At 32.5% G+C, this 16442-nt stretch overlaps 2 protein-coding genes across 5 annotated transcripts; both read left to right on the forward strand.

Moving 5' to 3' along the window:
• Positions 1-22: 22 nt before the first annotated feature.
• LOC127067233 (uncharacterized) lies at positions 23-2205 on the forward strand. 2 transcript variants are annotated; one of them, XM_051001940.1, is made up of 5 exons: positions 23-344; positions 501-640; positions 786-904; positions 983-1131; positions 1232-2205. In XM_051001940.1, exons 1-5 carry the CDS (start codon positions 338-340, stop codon positions 1720-1722), a joined length of 906 nt encoding a protein of 301 aa, XP_050857897.1. In that variant the 5' UTR covers positions 23-337; the 3' UTR covers positions 1723-2205. The 2 variants fall into 2 exon arrangements, with proteins under 2 accessions (XP_050857897.1, XP_050857898.1); XM_051001941.1 differs by lacking the exon at positions 23-344 and having other exon boundaries at positions 504-640; positions 772-904.
• A 980-nt stretch (positions 2206-3185) lies between these two features.
• On the forward strand, positions 3186-16438 carry LOC127067231 (cAMP-dependent protein kinase type II regulatory subunit). 3 transcript variants are annotated; one of them, XM_051001936.1, is made up of 9 exons: positions 4670-4872; positions 4960-5029; positions 5324-5415; positions 8939-9022; positions 9281-9387; positions 9472-9730; positions 9993-10151; positions 10231-10333; positions 10463-16438. In XM_051001936.1, the coding sequence occupies exons 2-9, from the start codon at positions 5011-5013 to the stop codon at positions 10591-10593; spliced, it is 954 nt and encodes a 317-aa protein (XP_050857893.1). In that variant the 5' UTR covers positions 4670-4872; positions 4960-5010; the 3' UTR covers positions 10594-16438. The 3 variants fall into 3 exon arrangements, with proteins under 3 accessions (XP_050857891.1, XP_050857893.1, XP_050857892.1); XM_051001934.1 differs by lacking the exons at positions 4670-4872; positions 4960-5029 and adding an exon at positions 3186-4092; XM_051001935.1 differs by lacking the exon at positions 4670-4872 and having other exon boundaries at positions 4879-5029.
• Positions 16439-16442: the final 4 nt, after the last annotated feature.

The raw sequence follows: 16442 nt of genomic DNA on the forward strand, positions 1-16442 counted from the left end.
CAAAAATTGTAATACTCAAAAATCATATAGAGCTTGCGTAGTATCAGCTGACAATGGTCACAAAACCATGTCCAATGTTTGACAGTGTATGATGCGTAAGGATCAGATATATGTACATAGCTTATCCGAGCACGTCGTATTACGATTAGAAAATATTAAAAAATTCCTTTGAATATAAGATCTGTCATAAATGTTTACCTTTCGTATCTTACAATTTAATAAATTTTATTTTTAATAAAAATTATTGTAATTAGAAATTTATATTTACATCACATCAAAAAATTCAATAAGATTTCTGATACATCTATTAATTGCTTTAGTGTTCCTCAAGTTTATAATGTCAGGTAGGTTAATATTATCTATTTAAAAAGAGACATAATAGAAAAATTATATATAATATATTAAATATAAAAGTTAATTTTATCATCATTTTGGATTGATGTAAGTCATTTTAATATAAACATTTTAATACAAAGTCAAAGTATAATTTTATTTTTTAGTATCGATTAATACGATAGATAGTTTGGATTATTGTTATTTTCCTATTACCAAATCTCGCATTAAATTGCAAATAAAAGCTAACCATGATGCCAGAATTTCCCTTAGGACTCATTTGGGAGATGATTCTAATGTATATGAAGTAAGTTTAGGATAAGTAATATATTTGTGGACTTTATATTTGATATTTAATGTAATTTTTATCCAAACAAAAAATGAATTTATTAAGTTTGGTATTTATTTCATATTAAATTTAATGAATATTTAATATAGCATTGCTACTTTAGATTATTCTTGGTGGGTGGGGAAATACCATGTCAGCTATCAAGAGAAATAATGTAGAACCAGATGTAGCTGAAGCAGAAACTATAGATATATGTGGAGATAATTGTGATATTTGGATACAGTAAGTGTTAATCTAAAGCTAAACACAGATAAATAATATTTTATTAACAAAATTAATTGATAACTTGTATGTCTATAGATGGTCTTGTGATGGAATCTTAAGTGTAGGCCGAGAAAATGAAGAATGTGAAACTTTAATGACATATAAAGATAGAAATCCATTCGTTATCAATTATATAGGATTTAGTACAGCTTGGGGTGCAACAGGAGAATGGACTATAATGAATGGTGAGTGGAGAGTTATATATAGCAATACATTTAAAAATAAAATATAATCTTTTCTCTTCATAAAAATATGCAAAATGTATAATATAATTATCTTTTTTAGAATACAAATTTACATCACTTGCTATCAGACAACAGCTGGCTGATACATGTCATTTATGGTTTGATTTTAACAATACATTAAGTTTTCCCCAAAATGCAGCCATGGCTTCTGAAGACGGATTATATGTTGGACGTGCACATCATAAAGATTCTGTAACACCTGGTAGTATAAAGGATAATATTTGTACTTTAGCATGGGGGGGAACAACTCATGAAAAAAAAGAATTTCAAGTATTATGTGTTAAAGACATTAACTGGGTAAAATCATGGGAAGGTAGTGTTCCTTTATATGCTCTTCCTGCTGGTGAAACAGAAGATGGTTATGCTCTTTTTATCGGTAGAGCTTTGTATGAAGGAGTATATTATGTAGGAAAAATACAACCAAATCATCAAGTATGTTATATACCAGTTAATGGACAAGAAATGCCTTGTTTAGAATACGAAACTTTGGTAATACATAATTACAATACCATGGAACATATAGGAAGATAAATATTTTTAAAAAATGGAAGCTATTCGTTTACATCGACTGTATAATATATTTTGTGCATTCTATACCTCAATACTACAAAATGTTTGTAAACGAATATAGAAATTAGGAAAATTATATAAGCTATATGTTATATCATAATTTATACTTACATAACCTAGATACTCATATATTTCTTAATATCTCTCTGCTACAAGCTGCAAATCTATTAAATAGAGAAATATATGTAATAAATTGCTATTAGAATGATAAATGTGAATATGATGCTCTGTGATTATAATATTCTGTAAACTGTTCGTACCTCATACGGTGCTAGTAATTTGTTTTGGACTGATAATGGTAAAATGCTAATTATTTTTAGGGTTATATATGTATGTATGTATGTATGATGTATGTATTTAGATGAGTAAAAAAATGAATGAGCTGCTACGAAAAACAATGTTACGAAGAGAGAAATAAAATTATATTCTTTGATCGTTATAAAATCGTACCGCCTATTATATCTCCGAATTTATTCAAAATAAAAATAAAGGTTATACGATTTTCGGAATATTAGAATCGAGCTTTTCGCCATCTCCGATGTTATAATGGTTTACGCCAACAATTAATATAGACGTAATTTTTGAACGATTTTAATGAACAAGATCTCATTTTAAAGATGAAAGTGAAAACACAACTTTTTCGTATTTTTGAAAAAAATTCTTTCAAAAATTGATATCGATTATTTTATTAATATAAACCATGTCCTCGCTTGATACATATTAAATAATACTAAATATAAAATAATTTCGATTTAACTTAAAGAAATGCACTGACAAATTTTAATTTCTGTATTATTTGTATTTATTCTTACACGTCCTTATTAATTACACATATTTCAAAATTCAAGATATTCATCAGTGATTTACTTTGTACTATTGTTACTATCATCTTTTATATATTATATTATATTATATTTTATGTTATATATTCCGTCGTAAATATTATCGAGCTAATGGCTGCTTAAATACACTTTGGCTGTTTATATAAATTTAACTAGAAAAAAAAAAAGTATAGAATTTGTACAATTAATAAACACTTTTCAATTAATCTATCTTTAAAGAAGTATAATCTGGTATATGGTGTTTTCTTGCTTTTGTAAAATGTATCACTATTTTTATTACGCACAACAATTCCCGTCACGCTTTCAGCACGATTATTACGTTAATGTGAGAGGAATATAAGCTACCCAAGTTTATACATCGATATGATAGACATATAGTGTTTACAAATTGCATATATAGTTCATATTTTGTCCGTATCCGTCGCTGAAGTCGCATGCGCTACGAGCGATAATTGGTGAACAGCCTTAAACATAATTTAATACATCCATTACCAGATGGAGTTGACGGCGCATACATCAAATTACAAATTCGCGATGCTTCTACAAAATGCTTATATCGTGGTGAGCCACAGTTGCCATCTTCACGATCGGGTCATCGTTTCTTCACCTGTTTTTCCGCGATCGCGCCTATGTCCGAAGTAATTTGATGTTGCGCTTTAAAAAACGACAAAAAAATAAGGGTGGACGGGCGAATGGTCGCAGGAGAGATTAGAAACGTTGACTGTAAGATTAGGGCGCGCGCGCGCGCGCGTGCGACGTGGTCAAGGAAGAGAGAAGAGTAGAGGGAGCGGTGGTGGGCTAGTTAGCTGTGAGAAAAGTAGAGATAGACATTTTGGAAGGTCTCCGTTTTCATCGATTTCATTGTAATAAAAGACATACGAAAATTAAAATTTTTTGAAATAGGAAAAAGGAAGAAAAGAGTGACAAAGATAAAACGTTTCAAGCGGTTGATTGAAAGAGAGCGAGAGTGAGAGAGAGGAAGGGAGTGAGCGAGAGTGAGAGAGAAAGAGGGTGGGAGCGCGCGCGAGAGAGAGAGAGAGAAAGATAGTGAGATAGATAGAGAGAGAGAGAAAGAAAGAAAGAAAGAAGGAAAGAAAGAAAAAGAAAGAAAGAAAGAAAGAAAGAAAGAAAGAGCCGTTAGGAGAGAAGGCGCGCGCGTGCGTGCGTACGTGCGCGCGGCGTTAAGAGACAAGAGGAGTGATAGGCGACGGACGCGATACGTCGCGGCTGCCGGCGGAACGTTACGAAGGAACGTTCGCGCGAAGAGAAAAAATGAGCTGTCAACGTAACGCTGGCAAGATCACGGTGCCGGATGACCTTAGAGACGTTCTCTTGGAATTTACGATCAGTTATTTGTTAGAGCAGCCCGGCGACATAATCGATTATGCGGTTGAGTTCTTCACGCGACTCAGGGACAATCGTCGAACGCAGTTGATTCAGCCCGATGCGCATACTTGTGCTTCGACACCGGACGAGTCCGTCGACGAAGGTACGTCTCCTACACTAATTAATATCTTTATCTTAACGATCACTCGCTATTCATAGGATAATCCTCTCTACGAAGAAAAAGATAGCTTTATCACGCTCGTTTTCTATGGACAATACCTTCTTAACGAGCATTCGCGGATGATCGATGCGGAGGAAAAAGAGAAAATACGGAGAATAACGCGTTGTTCTACATTTCTTCCTTTTATTCACGAGGGAATCGCATACACGCGAGCAACCCGAACTTCCTCTATTTGGAATTTTTACTTTCTACAAGAGAAAATACGAGCTTTGAATTTTTTTGGATGTGATTATTATTGGCACGACGTTGTATGATCCTCGCGAGAAACAAGTAAATTCAAAGTTGAATCTTTGCTTCGAGATTAATTTTTAAACAGAGAACCATTGTTGTTCCTTAACGCTAAGGTAAAAGGCGATTGGAGAAGAGATTGAACATCGAGTTGCGAATAATCTTCCTTTTATTATTAGACCTTTCCGATTGCTTGCATAATAATCGGCATAGGCGCAGTAGAAGTGTGGCGCGCGTCTCGATGTCTGGCGCGCGCGCTCTCTCGTCGTCGTCGTCGCCGTGGTGGTCGTCGCCGTGGTCGTCGTCGTCGTCATCGTCGTCATCGTCGTCGTCGTCGTCGTCGTCGTCGTCGTCGTCGTCGTCGACATTGCTTTAATTTCAGAAATTTTCAAAGTAACCGAGCGTTTCGCTGCTGTGCTGCGCGAAACTCTCGGTCTTGGTAATAGAGAATCTTTGCCGATAGATTGGAACTTGGTACTATTATTAGTAACGAAGTAGTTGAGGCACACAGTGTACATTCTATCTTGACCGGTGTCAGACTCAATATTATTCTTATCGTAGTGTGCCTATTTCACGTGAAAAACATCCGGAACTCTCGGTACGCGGATAGTTATGCACAAGGATTTTGAGCGTACGTCATTCACCGTTATTTCCCTGAACGCATTCAAAATTACCGCTCCGAATCGAGTCATGTTAAACTTTTCTACGTTTTACGAATCAACTTTATATCATATATAAATAATAGGTGTATATATACATTAGCGTATACGTATACATATATATATGTATGTATATATTTCGCCGGATGCACATTCGTTGAAAATCTTTGAAGATTCGCACCAAGTTGTTTCGCGCGCTCTTTACGAGCGTGCCATTCCTTCTTCGTATATTTATACTTAACACGTCGTTTTTTATTGCTTTCCAGAACCACCGGTCGGCAAGTTTGCGACCAGAAGGAAGAGCGTTTTCGCTGAAACTTACAATCCAGAAGAAGATGAGGAAGAAGACGGCGTTAAGGTAATAAAAGTCTTTCCATTTCTTTGCATTTTCCATCTTCCTTTATCTCTACGTTTCACGAGATTTCGATGAAAGTCTAGTTTTAAATATAGTTACGAATTCATACAAATTTCTTATTTTAATGACGTTACTCAAAGCGAAGTATTGTAATACGATGAAGGAAATTTTACATAAACATTGCGCATGATTCATTCCTGTTGATTCTGTCTTTTCCGAATCCTGATTGTTTATTTTTCTTTTTTCTTTTTTTGTTTAAATGAGCATGTAAATCATTGTATAAGTCGTCCATTTACCAAACCGATTAACTCTATAAAACCAAATGTAGAAAAAATTAGTAAAGTTATATACATTGTACGTTATTTATTATTCAACGGTTATAAACATTGTTGTCTTTCGGTGGTATTAAGCATTAATTATCAAGAAAATGTATTTTAAACGTAAGAAGTTACGCATCATCAATTAAATACTTTGGCACTCAAATTTAAGAAAATTCTAAAAGCGGAATTAATCGCTTTGGCCTGTGAACGGCTCATATGTCAAGGTCGAAATTGACGTACCGTAATGAACAAATTGTATATTGCTTGGAGAATTCCATATTATTATTGTTTTTAATACTTTATGATAACACGAAAAAAACAAGAAAGAAATAGAGAGAGAGAGAGAGAGAGAGAGAGAGAGAGAACGTGTGAGTTTCGCGAGAGACAAAGCGATCTGTTTCTGTTAATATATATAATAAAATACTTTATCGAAATTCTTTTCTAATCTAACGCTCAATTTATTCGACGAGAAGGAAAGCCACTTTAAATGAATCCTTTTAATGTTTTTAATTCTTACGACGTATTATTAAATAAAAAAAATATTCATTCAGAAATTTAGAACTTGAGAAAGCTGAGTAAAAGAGAAACCAAACAATTTTACGTAATGAGAACTTATCTAAAATGTGGAAAATAAATCATAAATAGAGATAATTTAGATCATAAATAATATTAAATTAAACACTTTGTTATCAGATTTTCCTGTTTTATCAAGAAGCTCAAAAAGGATTAAAACGATTCTCAATGATTTCCTTATATAAGGTGTCGCATAAAACCGTTCTTGTTTGTAAATAGATACGAAAGAATCCGGTGTCGATTTGAAATTTTTATGATCGAGACGCTTGAATGCGGGTTAATCGTTGGAAGAGTTACCAAGTAGAAAAAGAAGATAGGGAAAGATAGAAAAAGGAGAGCGAGAGCCCTTTGAATTCACGCCGATAGGTTTTATAGATTTTATGGAACTTTACGTAATGATTGCCCTCGAGGAAAAAAGAAAAAGAAGAAAAAAGAAAAGAAAAAAAAAAGAAAAAAAAAACAAAAAATTGTATTTCGTCGATGGCGTATGTTTTATTTGACCTATACGGTGTATAAAAGAACATTCGTACGTATTTAAACATATATACATTAAGATACCTCGTGGATACAAGGTGATACATAATACATATGTATATAATGTGAAGTTCTATGTGACACGCGGTCTATATCTGTACGTATGTGTGTGTGATGTGATGTGCGCGCGAGCACAAGACATCGTATAAAATCGTTTCGCATTGAAGTACCGCACTTAGCCTGCGCCAAGCGAGTGACGAAACGCGATGATTTACTTTGCTCGACGATGCGAGCGATGTACCTTTGTGACGTCAGAACGCGCGTGTTCGATAACCTGGCTATCACGGATGTGACTTTTGTGTGTGCCGTGTGCCGCGTTCAACCACGGCACATATACATACACATCGTTTAATAGAGAGAGGAGAGAGGAGAGGAGAGACACGTACACACACTTATAACACGTGAGCGCACGGCGCTGTCTCGAAACAGCTACGAACTCGATTATTGATGCGGTAATCGAATTGTGCCTCGATAAAATTATTCTACCGATTTTATTCTTTATCTCTTTTCTTTCTTTTTCTTGTATTTTCTTTGGGAAACGAAGAAAAGTTTCTCGGAAGATGCGCTCAGAAGCATGGCGAATTTTTTTGCTGTCCTATTTTTGAATCGATCAGTATAGGGATAAAAAAATATGTATGCTTAATGATTTTTACTTTTCTTCTTCTTCTTCTTTTTTTTTCTCTTTCCATTTTTTTCTACAGGAAATTCTTTTATTCTTCCGGCGCATTTCTCTCTCTCTCTCTCTCTCTCTCTCTCTCCCTCTCTCTCTCGAGCTTGATCGAGATTTATTAAATTGTATGTGTATATATTTCATATTAAGGATGATTATATTAACATTTAGGTCGTAATCTTTAATCTGAAGTCATATTGGTTTTTAATTTCTCTTCGTCTAACATTTAACGAGTATCGGCATTATTTTGTAAAGTCTGCTTGTAATAGTTGTAAAATGTCGACGGTTAAAAAGGTGACCTTAGAGTGTATAATAGATGCTGGTAATAAAGCTTGCTACTGATTTTTTTTTATTATAGAAACTATAGATAAAAAATAAAACGCATTTAACAAGTTTAAAGATAATATTTAATGCGTTCGAATTTATTTACGTTAAAAAGCGTAGGATATAATATCCGGTAAATGTCTTATTTTGTACCGCTTGCAATTTTTGGCTCTTTCCACTGCATTCTGGATGACACATTTTAACATTTCTGCCAATATTAAATTTATTTCTCTCAGAATATTGTTTTTAAGCGCTTATAGGTTTTACAGTTTTTAATGTGGACTTTCTTTCTCAAAGCAAACTTGTTTGTTATTTTTTAATTATTTATAAAATAATTTTAATTGTAATTTTTGTAATAATTGTTTCAAAACAATTATGTAATGATTGAATTGGTTTTGTCATTTTCTATTATTTTTCTCTTTCTCTTCCAATATTGTCATTCTAATTAAAAAGATAAAGAAGAGTGCTTGGATATTAACTCATTTCGTCTGTTTCCTGCTATACAATGAACTTTTAATAAGCGCAAGTCGTTAAAGCAATATACAATGATTACAGGTGTTTAAAAATTGTAAACAATACATTGCGCAGCTGAGCCATTAGAGTCACGTTAAATGAATACCAAGACGGCTACGCATGGCATGTCGTTGAAAAAAAAATACAAGTGAATATAATGTGTCCCAGTTTAAAGCAATGCTTTGAATAACAAGATACGTAGAAATGGATTGTAACACATCGTACGCTAAATTTAAAAAATTATTTCGCGATTAGAAAAATTATTGAGAGATTGAAGAATTTAGCATTAAGAATCTAAATGTAGAAATTATTACAATTATTGATATAACATGTTATTATTCTATTTTGATATCGACGATGTTGGAATAATTACAATACGTGATTACAGACCATTTAGTTGATCGTTATTTCCTACAATTAATTATTATTGTTGGTTGAATCCATTCATCAGGAAACTATTTTTTTTTCTTCATCTATTCGTTCTCAATTGTCTCAATGATTCATAAAAAAGTGATGCTTAATCCGTCGAAAGAAAAATGGTAATCTTAAACGTGAAACAAATTTGGAAATTTTTTTTTGTTTTTGATTACAGATGGTGCATCCGAAAAGCGATGGCCAACGACAAAGGTTAAGCGAAAGTGTCAAGAATATTCTTTTGTTTCGTGCTTTAGACGAAGTAAGTTAAACATAGTATACAGTTTGCGCACAATCGCGACAAGAATATAATCGACTGCACTCGCGCTAACTTTAGAAATACCAATGAACTCATGCGATGCTACTAATCAGATACCGTTCTTAAGACGAATATGTTTTTAAGAAAATTTCTTTAATAGGTGATACGCGTTGATAAAACTTTTGTAAAAAAAAAAAAATGGTATTTTGTTTACGCTAATGTTCCTTCAATATGAGAATTATCGGCATCCTTTGCTTGCAGGAACAAATGGCTGACGTATTGGATGCAATGTTCGAGAAAACCGTTCAACCAGGAGAATTTATCATTAGACAGGGTGATGATGGTGACAATTTTTATGTTATTGAAAGGTGGTCATATTAAAATAACGATTTCAATAACAATAGACGAGTGTTTTAACAAACGATTAACGAGAATTTCTTTTCTCTTCTCAGAGGGAAATTTGAAGTATACGTTAAAGATGCTAATGGAATAGAAACTAATATTCACACTTACGATAATCGCGGTGCTTTTGGAGAATTGGCCCTTCTTTATAACATGCCTAGAGCGGCTAGTGTTAAAGCTGTTACTCCAGGTACTCTTTGGGCCATGGATAGACAAACTTTCCGTCGAATTCTTTTGAAATCTGCTTATAAGAAGCGCAAGATGTACGAGGATTTGATTAATAAAGTTCCCATGCTTAAATCGCTCGAAGTGAGTACCATTTGCACATTTGTTTTTATTTGAGCATTCTATTAGACTTACAAGAGCTTTTATCTAGATGGGTTTTATATATACATATATTGAAGTTTCTACTGTAGTAGAAATAAAAATTGAGAAGTCTCTCAAATGTTGGGTTGAATACAAGTTTACAGGATCCTTGGGGTCTGCAAATTATATTTTGAGAACAACTAATTTAAAAGATTGATTTTTTTTTAATAATCGTTTTAATTTATAATGTACGAATATGTTACAGCCTTACGAGCGCATGAACCTCGCTGATGCTCTTGTACCGAAACAGTATTTAGATGGCGAGCAAATTATTAAACAAGGAGACACGGCTGATGGAATGTATTTTGTTGAAGATGGCGTTGTCAGAATTACTATATTGGGTGAAAATAATCGCGAAATAGAGGTACAGCGATAAACATTCGTTTAATCATATTTTCAATATAAAATTTCTATCTTTGATACGGACAATTTTGATTTCTTAGATTAATCGAGTTCCAGCTGGAGGATATTTAGGTGAATTAGCATTGGTAACGCACAAACCTCGCGCAGCTTCGGCCTATGCCGTAGGAGATGTAAAATTGGCCTGTAAGTTTCTAACAGAATCTATTCTCCTAGTATTTGAAAAATGCGATTGAATATTAATTAACTCAATCAAACAAATAAGTAAATCTTGTAAGCTAAAACGATTACAGATCGATGATTTTGGATTTTCAGTTTTGGATGTTGAAGCATTCGAACGTTTATTGGGCCCTTGTATGGAATTGATGAAGCGCAATATAGATGATTACGAGGATCAATTGGTCAAAATTTTTGGCAGCAAAACCAACATTTCCGACATTCGATGAACTATTACGAATTAGTAGATGTCGCGCTGCTGTACCGAAAGCACAGTTTCGTACAGTAATGTATAACAGCACAAAATTATGCCACCACCTATTTCTGAATCTCATCCGCGTATTTCAAGTATCGTCTCGAGTCGACTTTCGTATGACTGTCCAATGTCAGCTGGTAAGATTCGCCATTAATAATTATCAAGTTTATACCTGTGACACACTAAACAAATTTACAAGATGCTCGGTTCTTCGTACATACATCACGGTATTATAATAACTTTTTAAGACTGTATTAGATCAAAAAGTATTAAAAATTTCGCCGTGCACTCACTCGCATGGGAGATTGAGATCTGTTTATGAGAGAGAGAGAGAGAGAGAGAGAAGAAAATCAGCAATTTGTATAATTGACATGTGTATAACGTTTCCCGTTAGAGCGTTGCTCGCAATAAGAAATACTCGGAATCGTAATACGTGAAAAATAGTATTGTTTTTTTTTTTTTTTTTTTTTTAATTTATAGTAGAACGATTTGAGTTCTTTAAACAACTTATACTTTTTCAGAATGCTCGTCTATGCCTTTGCATATTTTTGTAGACACGTATTTCTTATTTGAAATATATGCTCTTATGAAAGTTGCTTAATCACGCTCGTAAGTAGCATTGCAAATCTCAGAGCATTAGACAAATTTTATCGTGCTCTGTTCGATGTTAGGCATTGGCTAAAGTATTCTGATGTAGAAGATAAACACGCTGATAGTATCTTTCTGATCGTTTTGATTTTTTACATATTGTATATCGAAAACTTGATATACTATGCAAGACAGCTTTCACCATAATACGTACCTATCTATTATGATTTTTATTCATTGAAAGTACGAAAAGAAAATAAGTAAAGGAGATTGAATATGCATTAAGGATATGCATGAAAATGTACAAATAACTATTGACACGGCATGCGGAAAAAATCAGACCGTGTCTTTAATGCCACGTTTATTAAATACAAATGAAGTTAGTAGAAGAAGGGAAGATAACAAGAAATGGCGTTTTGTTCAGTCGCGGGTATGATTTCATTTCGATCATCGTTAATCATATTTTTCGAGCATTGTAATCCTATATTATTATTTTAAAATTACAACACAATAGGAGGGGAGAAGCAATTGTGTATGTTAAAAGTAATAGAGAGTACCATTCTTGTTTCTTCCATCGAATAGTAGATTTGATAGTAAATTTGCAAAGTCAAAGCATTGTTCATTGTATATTTATTATGTTGAAGAAAGTGAAATGTTATTGTTATAATTATTCTATTATCGAATGTTACAGATGCACTTTGCAAAAATATCTTATCTCGCTGCTTTTGTATCAAATTCTAAGTCATATTTGATGCAAATCAAATATATTTCAAAGCAGTTTCTATGTTCCTAATTTTATAACGTGATTGTTTTTAATTTTTGTTAACAAGCTACAAAGTATCGAAGAAAATATAGCAGCGCACAATTCTATGCACACTTATCATAGAGAGCATATGCCGATAAACAATTGGTTAAATGATAGAACATGCGATCGATAATATTTATCGCACTATTCTCACATAGAAATTTTTTTTACATACATATAGTAAAACGTCTACTTTATTGATCGATAAATGGGTTGTATAAACATGGATTTACAAAAGAAATATATATATATATATATATATATATATATATATATATATATTAAAGCGGTATAGGGATATTACGATGATATCGCGAATTAATTTTCATTCTTCTCCATTGGTATGAAATTTATCGTCTGCTGAATTCTTTATCGAGTTATCATTGTTATTGCAAAAGAATAGATACGACATTTAGGTGCACGCTGATTTGAACAAATGGACAAGCAAATTAATTTCTTTCAAATTTGAAGTCTTAAGAAAATCATGAAATTGGTGAGTTTAAAAATTATAAAAAATACATTCAGTAAATTTATCGATACCAACGGAAGATCAGGTTTGTTTTTACTGAATATTATAGGACATATTGAAAATTAAACAAAACGAGAAGACGTCAAAGAATATGATCATCATAATCAAAGTCATTGAATCATCAAGCGGGAGTCGATGTATCTGTCAAATTTCATTTTATAAAACCGTGTGTTTTAATCCGAAATATATCCATATATTTCGTCTTTATACAATTTGATGAGGAATTAAGAAAACAAAAATTTTTCAAAATATTTTTACCACAGGTGAAATATATTATATAACTTTATATCTGGCACTCTTATACCAAGAAGAAATGAATTTAAATGCCCTACGATCTAATGTATTAGTCGTTTGACACAATCAGATTGCAATTTTTGCGACGACCATAAGATCCGTGAAAAATGGTTTTTATTACCATTAATTATATGATCATTACACGACTGAAATAGAATTACGCCATTAGTTTTCTAAATAATATCATTATCATAAATAAAGAAAAGGAGAAAAAAGTAAAAATAAAATAGATCTGCATAATCTATTTTAGAACGAACATTACGTTGTCGTATTTTTACGAAACCGCTTTCGGTACATAGATACACTTGTTCATGTTCTATGTCGACAGATAAAATGTTCGTATTATTCACATTATAATTGTATGTTCCCTGCAAATGCCTTTTTTATGTTTGTGATATTTCAGTATTCATTGTACTGCATTCTCCGTTTTCGTTTATTTTCAATAATCCTTTGTAGTCTTCCGTTATATTTTTAAACTGTGATATTATTTTTGATGAAATATGTAATTTGTCTCTTATAACTTCTTTTATTCGTTAAAATGTACGAATTCAGATCAAACAATTGGATATGAAAGATTCTTTCCAGGGCCGAAAGATCTTATAACGATCCAGGAAAAAATAACAACTCCTTTACTATTGAATAGAATAACAAACAAAAAATAATAAGAAAAAAGTCGATAATAGAAAGATGATAATTAAAAGAAAAAAGAAAAAAAAAACATAATTTATGCACCGAGTATCATGAGTGTAGTTATCTCTCATATTTGTGTCAGATTATATTCGATAAATTAAGTGTCAATGCTTCGTAGAGCTAATCAAAGCCGAATTTCAGAATATTACGTGTATTTAAATAATGTCATTTGTCCTATATGTTGCGTGTTGCCCTCTGTATATAAATGTACGACGATCGATTTATAATATCTTAATTTTTATGCACAGTCCATCGTTTGTTCCCGCTTTTGCTTGCAGTGCATATACTTAACGTCTTCATTCTGTAAGAACACGCGTGTGATCTTCGTCGATCTTTAAAATTTCCTCTTTATTATCGACGTAGTATTATCAAATATAAATTTCATCGGTATTATTTCTACTATTCCACTCTATTCGAGCTATAAGGATCGTCATTTTCTCTATTTCGCTGGTCTCCTTGAAAGGACCGTATATACTAATAACGACCAAGCGCATCCTTTGCAATGATAAATGATTGGGATTTTGTCGTATTTTCCTCGATAGTCTATCGCAGAAAAAAATGAGAAAAAGTATGAAACGATAGTAAAAAAAGAAAAAAAAAGAAAAAAAAAACAAGAAAAAAAAGAAAAAACCGAATACGGGTTCACTTTCCATACGAGAATGTTCTTTTTGATTTTTAAGATGATGTTTAATGCATTTAACGAATTTTCTTATTTTACATTGAATCAAGATCTATGGAAGAAAGTGATCGAACTTACGACTATTTTTGTCTGTCATATCCTTGTTCTTTCTGTCGCGAATAAAATAATTGATGCAATTGTGTGTACGTGCGTGCGTGCGCGTTATAAAATTATATGAATGTACCAAAAAATATAAACATACTTATATATGTACATAGATGCGCGCATAGTGCGTACGCACGCAATTCTTAAAAGAATGATGATTGTATCTATGTACTAATCGGATATATCATTCTCCCTCTTTTAAATATACAAAATTCGTGAATAAACTCGTTAACTATCACTACGAGAATTTCGATTACGATCGAAAGTAATTTTTAAATTATCTGACGATCTTTCTATGTGTATCATACTAAAGATTCTAAATAATGAAGATTCATTTATTTCTTGAACGGTAATCGTTCTAATTTTAATTTTTTTTCGAAGAAGAGATAAGAAAGAATCTCCTTTTTTGCTCTTGTTTTTTTATTAACTTCACTCTTGTACCATACCAAAGTTATAATTAAACGCGGAAAAGAGTGTTAAGATACAATAAACGTTTAAAGGACTCGGAATAACCAAATAAGTAAATAAAAAATATATATATATACATATACATATACATATATACATAATACGAATAAAATTATAGTCCTAAGAAATATCATCGTGAGCAACGCGTCTAAAGAGGGTAACACGTATATAATACCGATACGACGATATATCGAGGAATGGTTACCTTGTGTTCTATTTATGACGCAACGATGCTGTAAAAGTCGCGTTGTGTGAATTATAAAACGATGAAGAAAAGAAAAGAGAAGGAAGAAAATAAGGAAGATAAGATGCGAGAAAAAATTGCAGTAAAAAAAAAAAAGAAAAATCGCATAGTTGTTATTCGATGTGCAAAACCAATGGATATATTTATCCGATGTTTATCCCACTGAGGAAAATAAATTTCCTCGGAAAATGCTGACTCACGAAGAGAAATGTATATGAAAGTGAGCTCTTTGTGTTCCCTTTTCTCCTTTCCAAGAAAAAACAAAAAAAAAACAAAAAAAGAAATGAAAAGAAAATAAGAAAAGTCATTGCGATGCTGTTGTTTGGGAAGATCGAGCGTAGAAAAGAGCTGATCGAGAGTTAGCGCGTAACAGGGTATCGGATATTAAAAGAAAATAAAAGAAAAAAAATATAAAAATTCATAGCGAAGCCGGCCGAAATGAAAGAGAAAAAAAAAGAACTAATCTTGTTTAACTCGCTGTAGTAAAGTGTTAAACATTTTCAATTTCTGCCCTATTTCTCAACAATTGATTTTATCGATTATTCCTAATGAACTATCGATCAAGAGAAAGGATTAACATCGTTTCTTTCTTTTCTATTGTATCATTTACTCGATCTTGCGACTGGGAAGACGCATCTGCTGCACGTCCGAAGCGAACCATACATATACATATATATGTAATATATACATATATGTGTGTGTACGCGCGTTTGATGTGTGTTTGTGTGTATGTTTGCGTGCGTGTGCATGAATGTACGTACGAGTGCATGTGCATGGGTATATGCGTGTGCATGATGTATGTACGAATGCATATAATGATCACATATATAGATGTGATATATCGCTTTGGAATGACTATGTTCGTCTGATCTATGGTTAAAAACCAAATAGATTTTGTATTATACGGCACTGCGTAAGGATATTTCGAAAATCATTGACTGTAGTATAAATTAAAAAGTTAAAAAAGAAAAGAAAAAACAAGAATGTACGTACTTAACGTCCCGTCTTAATTTCGCGATGTGTTGTAGCATGTACAAGCACTTAGGTGATATATATACACACACATATATATATATACATATTATATATATATATATATATTTTAGAGATGTCGAATATATGTCAAAACTCGTTTCCAGCTGGTCTGATCGGGTATTACTCTAATATAATTACTATGCGTTTATAACTGGCAGAGATGCGAGTAGCAAATTAATCTTTGTAAGAATAACAAAAAAAGCGCATGCAATCCGAAGATTTGACGTATGATGAGTATAATTAAAATACATTTATGAACGTTTGTCTATGCTGTTTTTGCGAACATTTGAGTATGAAACGAGGAGTCCGAGATTTCTGTATCCACCCTCATTCGATGAATAAAAATCTTCCATGATACGAAGAACGTCAAAGTTAACAAAAAGTTT

Source organism: Vespula vulgaris, chromosome 10, assembly GCF_905475345.1.
Source record: "Vespula vulgaris chromosome 10, iyVesVulg1.1, whole genome shotgun sequence".
Classification (NCBI taxonomy): domain Eukaryota; kingdom Metazoa; phylum Arthropoda; class Insecta; order Hymenoptera; family Vespidae; genus Vespula; species Vespula vulgaris.